This window comes from Furipterus horrens, unplaced genomic scaffold (assembly GCF_987537825.1).
Source record: "Furipterus horrens unplaced genomic scaffold, mFurHor1.1.pri manual_scaffold_5, whole genome shotgun sequence".
NCBI classification, from domain to species: domain Eukaryota; kingdom Metazoa; phylum Chordata; class Mammalia; order Chiroptera; family Furipteridae; genus Furipterus; species Furipterus horrens.
In genome coordinates, this window is record NW_028327175.1 from 181,369,309 (window position 1) to 181,378,904 (window position 9,596).

General features: G+C 52.9%; 1 protein-coding gene across 5 annotated transcripts; it reads right to left on the reverse strand.

Moving 5' to 3' along the window:
• Window positions 1-1,115: 1,115 nt before the first annotated feature.
• On the reverse strand, window positions 1,116-9,552 carry POLL (DNA polymerase lambda). Of its 5 annotated transcripts, none has more exons than XM_090278442.1 (10): window positions 9,501-9,550; window positions 9,185-9,304; window positions 8,535-8,669; window positions 7,494-7,788; window positions 7,142-7,304; window positions 6,455-6,772; window positions 5,514-5,687; window positions 4,861-4,989; window positions 2,407-2,575; window positions 1,116-2,028 (listed from the first exon to the last, which is right to left on the reverse strand). In XM_090278442.1, exons 3-10 carry the CDS (start codon window positions 8,641-8,643, stop codon window positions 1,664-1,666), a joined length of 1,722 nt encoding a protein of 573 aa, XP_090134568.1. In that variant the 5' UTR covers window positions 8,644-8,669; window positions 9,185-9,304; window positions 9,501-9,550; the 3' UTR covers window positions 1,116-1,663. The 5 variants fall into 5 exon arrangements, with proteins under 5 accessions (XP_090134568.1, XP_090134567.1, XP_090134569.1 ...); XM_090278441.1 differs by having other exon boundaries at window positions 8,535-8,693; XM_090278445.1 differs by having other exon boundaries at window positions 1,995-2,047; window positions 8,535-8,693; window positions 9,501-9,552.
• Window positions 9,553-9,596: the final 44 nt, after the last annotated feature.

Below are 9,596 nucleotides of genomic sequence, written 5' to 3' on the forward strand. Positions count from 1 at the left end.
CTCTTGTCTCCTCCAGGCCCTGGACAGCCAACCTCCCTGGGAGAAGCTCTGAGGAAGAGGCTCACCCCTCACCAGTTTCTGGGCCTCTGACGGAGCTGTTTCTGGTTGGTACTGAGCTGTGTGCAAGGGGATCTAGGACTCCATGGGCTTTGGTTCCTTCCCTGCATGACCCATGCAGACAAGGCCCCATGGCGTAGACTTCAGGGCTCTGAACTAGAGTTGGGAGGCCCACTCTAAGGCTGCTGGGACCCCCTGACTGAAACAGAGGCCAGCTCTGGGACTCTGTAAGCTGACAAAGGACCCAGCAACTGACCCCACGCTGCCTCACAGCTAGTGCACAACGGTTTGAGCTCATCTCTGCATCCTGAGTGTCCTTTATGCTCTGCCTCAAAATCCCCCATGTCACAGGCCTCTCGAGGCTCCTTGCTGCTCCTCCAACACAGTCAACTTCTCCTGCCTGTGCCCATTCTTCTTCATACTTGGGATGCCCAAGCCTTCTTCTTCTGCATCCCTCCACTTCCCTCACCAAGTTCTCCATCCTGCAAGGTCCAGCCTCTGAAAAGGATCTTGATGCCACTAGCTGGACTAGCTCCTATCTATCTGCTCTACCAAACCAAGCCCCTCAGCTTGACTTTCAGTCCTCCGCCAGCCTAGCCTTCTCCTGGTGCCCAGCACATGCAGCCCCTCCAAAGTGGGTTCCTCAGTTATGCCCAGAGCCTGCTTACCCCTCTCAAATAGGCTATTTCACTGCCAGCCACTCCCCCTCTCCAGGCAGCCTTCCTTGACTGCCTCAGCCCTGTCAGTGGCACAGAGGCTACATTTAGTTGTTTCTAATTAGGCTTTGCCACTTTTGTTCATGTTCCCAGATAGCCTGTTCTAGGGCAGGGCCCACAGGAGATGTTGGTGGATAGACAGGAACTCCTAAATGCCTGACTCCATGAATTCACCCTTTTAATGTCCACAAGTCCCCTTCTGAGTTCAGGAGCTGACTCAGACCTGGCCTATTTGAAGAGCAGTTAACGTGCCTTTCTGGGCTCTGATTCAGCACCCATTCTATCCCTACCTGGGTGGAAGAAGGCAGGCAGGGCTGCAGCAGCTCACAGACACCAGGCAGGTTGAATGCCAAGTGCACTTTACTGGGCCTCTGGGCCTTCACATGCTGTCTTCACAGAGCCTGGGGCACCCCTCCCAACACCTCCAGCTGCACAGGAAGCAGGGTGGGTGGAGGGAGCACATGGAGTGAGTGGCTCATTCTCCTGCTCCGAAGGGTCATGGGTAATGCTGGGCCACAGCTGCCCGCCTTCCTCCTGCAGCCCCCATCTCACCCCCAGCAGCTAGACCCTCCGCAGTGTAGGAAAGGGCAATGCCTGGGCCTTCAGCACAGGAAGCTGGCTTCAAATCAGCCACCTGTTCCTGCTTAAAATGGGGCAAGGAGCCACGTGCAGAAGTCTACCAGGGGCAGTTGTGTGGTGGAAGGGAGAGCAGTCTCCTCTTGTTGAGGAGGGCAGGGCAGACCCTGGGAGCCAGGCTGGCCCTCTCTCTCAGGCCCAGGGAGCTGGTGGTTGAAGTGGTGCGGTTCAGCCAGCTGAGGCTAGAGGGGAGTACTGGATGGCCAGGTGGGGCAGCTGGTCTGGCTGGGTGCGCCCTCCGCCCCAGCCATGGGTCACCAGTCCCGCTCGGCTGGTTCTCGGTAGGGCAGGCCTAGGAGCCTGAAGACATCCTTCTCAGTGGGGGTGGGCAGCACTTGGCCAGACCCCACCTTAAGACCTCGGGTATCCCGCAACACAGCTGTGCTGAGGGCATGCTCTGACAAGCTCATGCCCTTGGTCTTAGCCAGAGCCCGCATGGAGCGGTTGAAGTGGGCAGAGCCGGTGAAGTAGAGCAGGGCGCAGGCAAACTCGCTGTAGGGCACAACAATGATGTCCAGTCGTCGATGCCGCCGCCCTGGCCCCGGGAGCTGGCACACCCCCAGGTACTTCTGCTGCTGGCCGTTCTCCTCCTGGCTCACCAAGTCATCAGTCAGGAACCCTGGCATAACACAGGAGGGCTGCTGGGAGGGTCAGGGACCCTGGTCACCCTGGGTCCTCTAGTCCCAGGTCACCCATTTACTTGCTGGTGACCTTGCCCTCTCTGGGCCTGTCTCCTCACCTGTAAAAGGTGTATAAAAGTTCCTCCTACCCCGCACAGCGCCACAGAAAGATCAGGTGAGACACTCAACCTGCAGGTGGTACTAAGCTGTTTCGTCTATTCCCTGAAATGGCTCCGGCCACAAGGCGAAATTCTCGGGGAAACAACCTGCCCCTGCTTCCTGCCTAGAGCTTGCAATTTTGAGGCTCTCCCTCCTGGGGGCCATCTAGCCCCACCCTGCTCCCTGCCAACCTGCTCACCCAGAGACAGAGCTCATACCTTGCTGGCGAAGGCTGTTCAGGAGGCGACTGAAGACTCCCTGGTGAGATCGGCCATCTGGGTGAGTGAGCAGCACATCGACATCCCCACAGGTTGCCTTCCCCCGACGGTAGGAGCCACAGGCCACGCACAGCAGCCCCGGGCTGAAGGCCTGAGCTGCTTCCCGGACCTGGGAAGGAGCAGGGAGGGGTCAGGGGCTGTGGACCTTAATCTTCCAAGGAGTTCCTCTCCTGTGTCAGCACAAGGGCTGACCCGACCCTGGGGCCCACCTTCCAGTTTACGCCCCAAGCCAATCCCTGGATGCAAGATGAAAGCCCAAGGAAACAGACCCCAGGGAACAGAGGCCAGAAATCCACCCAGGGAGCAGTTATCTAATTTCACCAGGACAGGCAAGGAAAAACCATGCTCACACGGTGGGAGGCAGCCTAAGAAGAGATGAAAGAAGTACTCGGATTCTGAGGAAAGCTCTGACCCTTCCCTCTAGTTCTTTCAGAGCACAGAGACACGCCTTCTCTTGGCCCCTGTCCAACCCGCGTGCCAGGTCTGTGAAACTCCACTTAGGACAAAAGGCCAGGTACGTGAAAGCCCTCAGCCAGGTCTCAGCAGCCCAGGTATCTGTGGATTTGGTGATACAGACAGTGTGTGATTTGGGGATTGAAGCCTGAACAAGTGGCTGGTACGGTGACCTGGGCCCAAGTGTGGGGGGAAACGGAGCCCAGAAATATAACTACAACTGTGTGGAGGGGGAGAGGAAGCAGAGAGGGAGTGGGAGAGGAGCCCAAAAATATAACTACACCTGAGATGGGAGGTGGGGAGGGGAGGCGAGGGGAGGGGAGGAGAGAGAGACAATTCTGAGCCAGTGTCTATACCCTTACTTGGAGGAATGGAGCTGGGTGAGGAGGGAGCTGTGACAGAGGGGACTGTCAGCTGAAGGGTCATTCCTCAGTGAGTGGGATAAGCTCATTAGCCCCTACCCAACAGACACTGAGGCCTTTCATATGCAGATAGCCTCCCGCCTCCACCCCAGGACACTGAGATTTCTGGGGTCCTGGATACCCTCAACCATGACACCTCAATTCTCGTGACAAGCAGTTCTGCTAATCCCCTCACTCCCTTCTTGAGCCTCCCAAGAAGATGGGAGGAGACCTAGGGTGAGTAATCCCATCAAAAACTCCTAAGGCTGGACCTCTTCGATGTGGGGGAGCAGGCCAGGTGGGCAGGGGTCCCAGACGCTCACTGGGGCATTCTCCTTGCCTGGACACCGTGGCTGAGTGACAGTGTCATCATGAACACCAAGGCCTGGGGACAGGTGAACAAAAGGGCCTGTCATCCATCCTGCGTGAGCCTCAGGGTTCTGTAGCTTGGAGAAGAGCTGAAGGCCGATTTCAGCTAAGCTGTCCATAGCGTCCTACCCTATCAGAATCCTAGACCAATGTGCGCAAACCTTGCCCACAGCAACCAGCCCCTAACCCTAATGCCAACTGGACACATCTAACCCTAAATGAACCCTAGTCTCTGTAATCTAGCTTTTATATGAACTTGATCCTTAACCCAATTCAAATGAAACCTTAATCTTAGCCAAACCTGATTTGTAGGACAACCAAAAATCTTAACTAAAAGCATCCAACACTAAGAAAACCTTACTCCTTATTCAGGCTTAATCTTAACTCACCCTCTTTTTCTTTAATAATTGATTGATTTGTTTATTTATTTATTTTAGAGAGAGGGGAAAGGAGAAAGACAGGGAGAGAAACATCACTGTGTGGTTGCCTCTCACGTGCCCCCAACTGGGGACCTGATGTGCAATCTAGTAATATACCCTGACTGGGAATCGAACCAGCGACACTTGGTTCGCAGGCCGACACTCAATCCATGGAGCCACAGCAGTCAGGTTAACTCACCTCTTGATTTAGCTTTCTTCTAACCCAAACCTAATCCTACTAGCACGAGGCTTCTTTACCAGTTCTGACCCATAGAGGTGGGCTTCAGAAAGTCCACACATCTGGAAAGAGATATAAAACTGCCCATTTGTACAACTTCTGAAGAGAAAGAGTTCCTAGTTTTCAGCAGGTTCTCAAAGAAGTTTGTGAATCAAAAATGTTAAGAACCTGTGCCCTGACCCACCATAACCTAGCCCAGTTCAAACCTCAACATCTTAATCTAACCTTAACATGAACCCAGTCCCAACACCATTCTAGCATGTAAGCCAATGCTTACTCTACTTGACCACTGAGAACCCCAATCTAAGGGGCTGGTTTTGCAGCCCTTCCCTACCAAAGCCACCCACCCCTCCTCTGGGCTCACAGCTTCAGTCTGGACTTGCTCTTTCCCCCCTGGTCCTCTGGTGGCCTGCAGCTCCCTCTGCCTGCTAGGCTCCCTGGCTGAGGGCAGGAGCTCTTGGCTTTGAGCCAGGCCCTAACCTTATAGCTGGGCCTGGCTCTCCCCACTGCTTACTGTCTGCTCAATCTCTGCAGCCTCCTCCCTGGGAATGCGTTCCAGAAAGTCATCGTAATGCTTCAGGCCGATGGCCTGCTGGCTAGTCAGGGAGGCCTTGTTACGGATGTCTTCTAAGCTCTGGAAACCCTGGAGAAAAGAAACCAGTGGGGGCACTATGAGGATCCAGGACCAATGAAAAGGCAGTGAAAGAGCAGACAGTCAAGGCTTCCATCACCCCCAGACTCCAAGAAAGACCTGAGACAGGACCAACCCCAGGGGCAGTTGCATCTGTAATCAATGGAACTTGGAAAAGGCAGGGGTCCTGGAAGACAAGCCCCAATTCAGCTGTGCTAAAATCCTAAAAGACTGGTTCACGATTCCATCTGGGCTCTGGATACTTATCCCTGAGGCCTAGTCTCTTCAGAAAGGCCCTTGCTGGTCTGGGAGACAGAGCAACATACGTCTTGTCTCTGCCACAGATTAACCTCAAATATACCAAGCAACAAGGCAGTTCTGGAGCTAGGAAAGGACTCTACATGAGCCCTGGACCCTTTAAAAAATGGTCTCCCTGTAGTCTGGGTTCATTCCAATCAGAGCACAGGGTAAGAGAGCTGTAGGTCAGGAGTTCTGAGACACAGGGAAACTGAGAGGGGGGTGGGATATGGCATTACCTGGTGGTACCACATCTGGGCAGTCTTGGTTCCAGCTCCCCAGATATTAGAGAAGAGTTCCAAAATAGGCACGCTCTCGCTGATGTGGTCCAGCTTCCGCAGATGTCCACTCTCTAGGATCTCCACGATCTTCTCAGCCATCCGTTTCCCAATCCCAGGGATACGGCAGGCCTCCTAAAGGAGGGGGATGGGAGAGGCAGGAAAGAAGAGTGAGAGGACAGGAGGGGTAGAGCCAGAGGGGTGGGGAAGCTGAGTCCTTCAGCAGATGTCTGAGTAAAAGCCAGCCAGGCTACTCGGCAGCTGATGGCTGTGTAAAGCTTGGGCACAGCTGAAGTTGAGATGTTTGGATGGAATGGGCTGGTTAACTTGTCTTTTGGTTTCCAGGGGGATGGAGATCAGCACAGGAAGCAGAGATACTAGTCACCATCATCATCACAGCAGTGAGAGCTAACATTTACTGAGGCCTTACTGTGTAGCAGGTCACGCACTACAGAGATCGTCTAATTTAGCCCTCACAGAACACTGAGTTTGTTACTATTCTTAGTCTCTTTTTACTGGTGAGAAACTGACACTCAAAGGGCTTAAGTAATTTGCCTAAAGTCACATAATTAGTGATTGATGGAAACCAGAATTCAAACCTTGGTCTGTTGGCCTCCAGAGTCTAAACATTTTAAAAACTTTATTATGGAAAAAATTCCAAAGTAGACAGAACAGTGTAACAAACCCCCAAGTAACCATTAACCAGCTTCTGTAATTATCAAGATTTTGCCAGTCTGCTTTCATCAATCTCTCCATTTTTTTCTTTTGTGCAAGTCCCAGACATCATAAAATCTTAACCACTCCACCTGATCCCACTTGTGACTGGAGCCTCCACCAACCTCTAGCCAGTAGAGAAGACCACATTCCACCCCTCCGCATACCCTGCCCTGGCCCCCAGGTACCTGGTAGGAGGCAACAGGCTTGTGGAAGCTCTTGAGGGCATTGATGGCCTTGGCATAGCCCAGGGCCCTCCACTTGTCTCCCTGAACAGTGTAGGCTTTGGCCAGCACTTCCAGCTTTTCTGTGATGTGGGCATTGTGGTTGGTCGCCTTCTGACTTGAAGACTGTGCACAGACCCACTTATCCAGGCCCTCAGGGGCTGGGCTGGGCTCACCATCTCCCTCAGAGGGGGTGGGGTATTGGCCACTAATCAGGGCTTCCAAATCAGCTGCGCTAATCTGGGTCTCTTCCCCATCACTACTTTCATAATCAGAGCCGGGCTTGAGGAAAGGAAGGAGAAGAGACAATAAATTCATGCGCTCCGTGAATGCTCCTCAAAGGTGGGGGTTGAGTCTCCTAGTTAGACCCCAAAATCAGGCTGGGTCTTCTGCATCAGACTTGGGTCTCCTTAAGTGTTGAGTCGTGTTCCATTTGACTACCTCAGTCCCAGCCCTATGATGCCCAGTGGCATGTGGTAGCTTTGATCTGGGCAAATACAGGATGAGTGTTGGGAAGATCTAAACGGCTTCACAATAAAGAGAGCCCTCCTCTCTCGGGGGCCCTGGACTTCCTGAATGAATACTGAACAGCCATGTTTCTGTGATCTAGCTTCAGGGAAAGGGAGCGCTGGGGGCTGAAAGGCTCCTTACCTGGGCTTGGGGGCTTGGAGCTTCTTCTGTCCTCTGAGGAGGAGATACAGGTCTAGTGGGAGTAGGGGGAGGACAGAGGGCTGTCCTGAGAAGACCCTCAGAGCCTCCAGGAGGAGTAGAAGAGTCTTGGTCTGCTTTACTGAGCTGTGGTTGGGACAGGTACCTGCAGGGATGGTGATGGGAAGATAAGACACCAAAGGTCTTACCCTACCTCTGCTCCTAATCTTTCTCTACTTGGAAACCTTGGTTTTCCAATGTGTTCAATTAAGACAATGTGTTATTTTTAATAACCCAAGGAAAGAGTTCAAGGTGCCGCCAGAAAACATTTGAGAAAAGTCTGGGACCAGCCCACCTGTCGGGGATGAAGATGCTGAATCCTGCTGTGTCCACCAGTCTTCTCTCCTGCAAACACAAGCTCAGCCAGGCTGACTTTACCAGCTGAGCACCCAGGGGCAGCCGGGGCAGTCTAAGGAGACGGAGGGCTCGCTCACAGTCCATGCCATCATCCACCACGATGTGAGTGACCCCTGGGGCCTGGGCAGGATGTATCTGGCCACCATGTTTGACAATCTGGTTCTCAAAGAGTTCTGCCCGGGTTCGCCCAATGCCTGTGGGCACAACATGGGCCCGCAGGGGGCTCAGCCACTCTGTGAAGATATTCAGATGCCTATTGTCATAACTTTCAGACATGATCCAAATGATCCCATTATAGTCCCCTACTCCCAAACAATCATTTTCCTTCCATCCAGACAGCCTGCGTTCTGGGGACTCCACCATAAGCACATGGTTAATTTCTTCATGGGCCATTACTTGATGTAAGGGGAAAGGATTTTGGTAAGTCCTGTTCCCTCGTGTAAATTAGAATAGTGTCTGGCACACTGTAGGCATCCTATAAATCAATTTGTTCATTTATTCCTTCAAAAAGTATTAATAGATACCTACTGTATACCAGGCACAAGGCACACATGTCTTGCAATTATAGGTCTCACAGTCTAACAGATCCTCCCTTCCCACCCGATATAAGCTTCTGCTATCCATTTGTCAATTTGGCTGCAAAATATCTTATAACTCTGGGGACCTGAGATGGATTTCTGGGCTCTCCCCACCCCCTCATTGCAGGCAACCTCCTGGAGAGCAAAGGATTCTGCTGGTCATTCATTTCCTTAGGAACCAGGAAGTATTTTCTGATTGACGGAAGTCTTAGGGTGGGGCAAAAGATAACACAGCAAGTGGCCTGTCAAAGACTGGGACCAAGCCTAGTACCACGCATGTATAAATCAATCTGCAGGCCCTGCGCAGGCAGAGTAGGCTCTAACATCTGATTCTGGCCACGAACAATGTAGAAAGTCTAAAGGTTCAAGCACATGAGGGTTCTGAGACTGGGTCTGCTCACCTCCTTCTCCATCTTCCCTCTTGGGAATCTTTGTAAGTGCTTTTGATGATGGATTTGCATGAATTTTCTTTCGCTTGGGAAATGCCTTCAAGATGCCCCTGGGGTCCATTGAGGTATGGCTGGGTCCTGGCCTTTCTGTTTGAGAGTTGATCAGGGCAGCTGTCATGAGGAAACCCAGAATTGAGGTTCTCCAACCCCTTTGCCCATGGAGGTAGGATCTCTATGGACTTGGGGGCAGTAGCCCAGTTCCTCAGGGTCTCCCAAAACCATTTGAACTTCATTAGTTTGGCCTAGCTCTACACTCACCAGCCTTTCAAAGTCAGAGTATTGGGGAAAATGGGGGGAGCAATAGAACTACTGGGGGAACTTCTGAGGGGTACCAAACGGTATCATTCCTCAGAGGGGTTACTCTAAAGATTCTGTGTAGTGTCTGCCCTGCTGCATCCCAAAGGGGTTTACCAAGAGGGGATGCCAAGGTAGGAAATAGAGCTAAATCTTTAGGAAGGACTTGGTCTCCAGAGAAGAGTGGAACCTGGGTGAATCTGCACAAATGCCACATAATCTTTTCTCTATCCCCATCACAGACCTGCAGAGGAAAACCTGGTGGTGCGGGTGTGGGAAGTTTGGGAGACAGGCAGAATACCCTGTACCTGCCCTGGTTGCAGGCCTCTCGGCATGGGAGTACTCGACCCCGCAGCTGCGGGAAGATGGGGCACGGCCACAGCAGGTGTGCAGCGTCTTCCGGGAACGAGGGAGTCTCGGCTTCACAGCTGGGGGTAGAAAAGACTCGGGCAGGTGTGGGGTGCCCGCCGCGGTACGCAGCTGGAGCGTGCTCGCGACTCCCACCTGGGGCCCAGAAGGGTGATGGCGAGTCCGGACCCTGCCCAGAGGATTCAGTCCGGGAGAGGGTCAACTTTAGGCTCAGCAAGCCATCCGGAGGGTGAGCATAAACTACTACTTACTTACCAAGGCAGCCAATGAGAGCGGATGAAGTGACAGAAGGGCGGGGGGGTGGGGGGTGGGGAAAATGACCAGAACAAGTTCCGGGTCAGCCGGAAGTGA